The sequence below is a fragment of the Triticum aestivum genome, chromosome 1A, assembly GCF_018294505.1.
Source record: "Triticum aestivum cultivar Chinese Spring chromosome 1A, IWGSC CS RefSeq v2.1, whole genome shotgun sequence".
Taxonomy (NCBI): Eukaryota; Viridiplantae; Streptophyta; class Magnoliopsida; order Poales; family Poaceae; genus Triticum; species Triticum aestivum.
This window is the reverse complement of record NC_057794.1, coordinates 489058239-489063303: the sequence shown is the minus strand read 5'-3', so window position 1 is coordinate 489063303 and position 5065 is coordinate 489058239. Positions and strand designations below refer to the sequence as shown.

Here is a 5065-nt window from a genome sequence, read left to right as displayed (position 1 = left end):
GTATCTCAACTGTTGACCTATTGTGTGGTAGTGTCGACATATTTAGATTAAACAGTAAATTACCAGGATTTGTAAATCTTTGCACATAGCAATGGGTATTCTTCCAACATTTGCGTTCTGTTTTCTTTGTCTTGATTTGACATTATCCACGAGGTGACATCTCGAATCCACTTCAAGGTGACATGCTAGAAGCGAGGTGGCATTGATTCTTAAGATCTGACGGTGATGAGTGGTAGGGCAAAGCATTTCTAGGAATGTGTCATCGTTGATGTTGACAGCACGACAAGCGCCTGTGTAATTGATACAGTTACCATGTGCGAGAGCAGATGTGGAGTCTAGCCTCTGATAGCACACGCTTTAGAAGTTATGGTGAAGCCGTAGTCAAGCAGTGGGACCTAGTATATACCTCCAATGCTCACTGCACATGACCATCACTACCCCCTTTCTCGGCCTTGGCATCCTCTTCATAGTCCGAGAATGGATCGACCTCCATGATGAATAATTTTTTGATTGCGATACTAGGGATCAGCCATGAATCACAGTTAAAGCAGATGCCTTGCTCTCCATGAGCTACCATCTCCAACAATTTAAGAGTCTCTTTGGTTTTAATGATTTCAGAAAACGCAGGCGAAGATGTGACTTTAGTTTTAGGCTCTTCTATATCCATACCGTGTGTTTTTGAGTCTTTTCTTGAGGTGCTCATTTCCTAGGTATGGTGATAATAGGTACGAATTCTGGCGGCAGAATCCAGAAAGATGAACTCTGATATTTACAATGTGTGGTCATTGGCCAACGATACGGAGAAAACGGTTGAAGCTCTACATTCAGATGTCCAAAAGGTATGTACTTCTAGGCTATCTCAGTTATGATAGTCTTTATTACTTGGTAGCCACAAGTCGATTAACTCTTTTGTATACTCTTCGTTTTGTGTATACAGTATTAAAATCTTGTAGTGAAATTTGAAATTTCCACACACTTCTGTTGAAATTAAAACAATTGCGATCTGTCCTTCAAACATTAGTGCATAAGGAGGTTCAGGCATTGTGCTATGTTATTTAGTGAAGCTCAACATTTACAACATTGTCTGTGAATGTCCTAATCCCAACCTCATGTTTTTTTATCTATTGAGAATATATCCTGAAATGTTTCTTACTTGGGTCAAACAACTGTCATAGAGGTTAAAAGATGATTCTTACGTAATACGTTGCACCTTGAGAGTTAAGAACGCAAGCATGCAATGATTTGAAGAAATTACTCAGGGAAATGCTACACTTTGAAAGTGTCTTAGCAATATTGGCCTTAAAATCCCTTAAACAGCAGTGCCCGCCAAAATTCCCCTGCATGAGCTGAAATCTTAGCAAGTTCAACAGTCATAATTGATATGTATTGCCTGTGTTGAAATTTCAATCTAAATTTTGTTTTCTTCATTCAACCAAAGTCAAACTTAATACTGATATGTTTCAATCTGATTTCTGTTTTTCTCATAGTTGCATTTTGTAGTCAGAGTTATATTTAGATTAGAAGGAGCATTATCATGGGACAGTAAGGGGTTTCCTATTTTTCATGGGATTTAGTTTTAGGTTCTCCTGTGTTGATGTTTACTTTTATTGTGCGACTGTGAGTTCTTTCGGAAAGCTGTTTGAGCTAGTCATCTGATTGGTATAACAGGCTCAAATTATAATGGATGAATCAAGGAAGATGAACTCTAATGCTCACCAGATATGGTCATTGGCAAAGGATACAGCAAAAAAGGTCGAATCTCTGTATACAGATGTTGCAAAGGTATCACTCTCATGGCTAATGTCTGTTTTGATTATCGTAATTTATGTGTATGTGTTATTTCAGATTGAAATTTCAGATCTAATTTAAAATCTAATAGTTTTGCATTTGAACCTTGGTAGACAAGAAAGTTTAGATCATTCATTGCCTTATCTTCTTTAGCCAAAAGAAACTTCTAAGATAGAATGTTTGACCACTGTGAATGTTCTAGCCCCTACTCATTATTTTTCTTTAGCATTTCTCATGATGAACACACATCGTAAATTTAAGAGTTCTTTTTGTTGAATGTGCTGCTAAATGCACTTCATTGTGTGTTAGAAAAAGAACACCAAAGAAGGTGTGGTGAGTTCACATTGGGAATTTAAGAGCTCATTCCTTGAACATGCACCTAAGTGTGCCTCATTTACGTATTAGGACACCAAAGAATGCGCAGAATAGAAACCACCAACAGTGGCAGGCAGCTCAAACAAAGCAAAACCACAACCAGACGACAAAAGAAAGAGGCAAAACTAATTATAAGCCAAAAAATAGACAGCCGAAACTGCCAAAAAGACTGCACATGGAGAGGTGAGCCGTAAGCGGCGTTCCAGCCAACATCCAGATCTGAGTATCAATTGCAATGACCCCAACGACCGAGTGAACATGCGGTGTTACCGCATCAAAGAAACATGCATTCCTGAGTTTTCAGAGCCGCCAGATTGTGAGGATGATCAGCCACCTGACTCCTTTCTCAACCATGCATTTAGCAGCAGTGAGCAGCCACCCTTTGAGGTCCTCCATGGAGATGCTCATTTTAGGGGCCACTTGGTTTGTAGGAATTCACTGTATCTGGGTAACATAGACATACACCCTTTGGATGTTTGGTTTTTCTGGTTTCGGCGAGTCTGGTTTGGCTGGCTGTGGCTGCTGTTAGATTTGCTGGATATCGGATCGGCGGATAAGCACGGTGCAACAACTGTTGTTTGGTTATTACTTGTAGCAGCAGTGAGTGTAGTAGCATTTTATATCTATCACCCCAGTGTTGAGTTTTGATCTGACAAGTTTCTTTTGGTACAATCAAAGATGTCCAGTTTTCTTATATTATTTATTATGTACCAAGAAGCAATGACGATTACAAAGTACAGGTGGATGTAAATGCCTATGTTTCTACCTGTACCTGTTTGCAGTTGCCACATAGTTATCTTGCTAGAAGGTTTTATTTGGAACTATTCATGGGTATTATACAGTACATGGACCTGCATGTGGTTAGACTAGATTATTGCACGCTCTTATGTATTCATGCTTGCTTTTGTGTGCTACCGCGGAGAACTAGAATTTGCAACTAATTGTGGGTGCAGGTGCAGCCCTTTCTGAAAGCTGTTTTCAGCTGGCCATCTTACTGTTATTTTGCTTAGAGGTTGAAATTCTAATCAGTGGACTATAATTGTAGGTTCAAAGTGTAATTGATATATCAAAAAAGATGGAATCTAATATACACAAAGCATGGTCTTATGCAAAGCAGACAGAGAAGAGGGTTGAAGATATATATTCAGATGTCAAAAAGGTATTTTGATCTACTTTACCTTTCTTGAATATATATGCAGGAGCATAATTTTGTATTCTATAGATTTTTTGCATATGTTTGGAAAAGGTTTATATTGATTCTCTGCTGTCTGTAATACGAAACTTGAACGTATTAATAAATTCTCTTATCTTAGTAGATAAGAATGTCCAGAGCAACTTGCTATGTTAACTAGTTCCTCCAATCAAAACGTAGGCTTTTTAGGACATTGACAGGGTCTTTGATATGGTACTTTGACCATCGAACTCTGCGCAAACATTTTGTCTCGCATAAAAATAGCAATACATTACGAAAATATATTTCATGACAAGTCTAATACAATATACTACCTCCGTTCCTAAATATAAGTCTTTAGAGATTCTAATATGGACTACATACGGAGCAAAATGAGTGAATCTACACTCTAAAACATGTCTATATACATCCGTATGTAGTCCCTATTGAAATCTGTAAAAGGACTTATATTTAGAAACGGAGGGAGTAGATTTGATGTTTTGGGTGCTAGTAATTCTTTTTTTTTATAGATGGTCAAACTAGTTGCAGATTTTCAAATGGTTATGCAGCCTTTTGAGCAAAACAAATGATGTGCCAACCCCAACAGACTGTATGTGCCCCCAATTAGATTAGATACCCTGTGTGTTCTTTGTTACTAGGATATTCCTATAGGGAGCAGAATTGCAGGTCCTCCACCATCGAAAAACGTGGCGCCCTCTGGTGATTTGAACATGTGCCATTGGGTTGAGTAGGAGAACTTGTTATGATCTCCAGCGCAAATTCGTATAGGTTTGAAGTTCCAAATTTACCTGCTCACAACTGTGTATAACATCATCTGTGCAGGGCTTCAAGAAGAAGGCCTGGATGAGCTGATTGCGCCGTCGACTTGACGGGCTAGCATTGGCCTGGGCATGGAGTAATGTAGTAGAGAAGCCACCCGGCCTTGCGTCTGCGAACCTGTAATGCCCCTTGATATTGTATGACACGTTTACGGTTGCGTCGTGCGTGTTGTGGACATGATCGTACTGTGTTTCGGATCTGACTCACTCGCTTCCTGTTTCTGTGCCGTCATGGTAATGTATATATTGATGATGTGCAGCGGTAATGCAATAATATGCGACTTTCAGGACTCCGTGATTGTAGTGTTAATTATATCTACGTCAGTATCCCCTACTACTTCCTACATAAGGTTCTGTCGCATCCCTCCTCCAACCTTTACCTAGGTTCGCACCCCTCCCCCCTCTCTGTTTTGATCTTTTTCGTCTCATCTCTGATTTTGTGCACTCAGTTTTCTTGAAAACAGCATCAACTGGCCATCTTTTATTCACTTCCTGAATAAAAAAAATCATTTTCTTCATTTAATCAATATATGCTTACTAAATGAGGGAGTGCCAAATAAAATCCTAGTCCCTCCGTTCTAAAATAAATGCCGTGGTTTTAGTTCAAATTTTGCAACGGAGGGAGTATTTTTTTTACACAATCACACTAACATGTCCAGATAAATAACACTCTAACCTACTAAAATATTTACCCCCCATACCAATTATACCTAGTAATAAAGTTAACACATGTAGTGAAGGGTCAACAGTGTACCCCCAATTGATGCAAAACCCTGGTTACAAAGCATTCAAGGTTGATTCAAGGTACTTATGGATCTTTGGAGTTGAGCTTTATTAACCATTTGTCTACCCAGCTCAACAGGGCAAAGCAATAGATCGCTCGCTGCACGAG

The 5065-nt window shown here is 39.1% G+C and overlaps 1 protein-coding gene across 1 annotated transcript in view; it reads left to right on the top strand.

The window, feature by feature from the left end:
• LOC123059573 (uncharacterized) overlaps window positions 1–4466 on the top strand; it is a gene marked incomplete in the record, with an annotated part of 7353 nt that extends 2887 nt beyond the window's left edge. The window contains 4 exon segments of the mRNA XM_044482115.1: window positions 726–839; window positions 1669–1782; window positions 3209–3322; window positions 4178–4466. Coding sequence (XP_044338050.1) covers window positions 726–839; window positions 1669–1782; window positions 3209–3322; window positions 4178–4207 — 372 coding nt within the window.
• Between the last annotated feature and the right edge of the window lie 599 nt (window positions 4467–5065).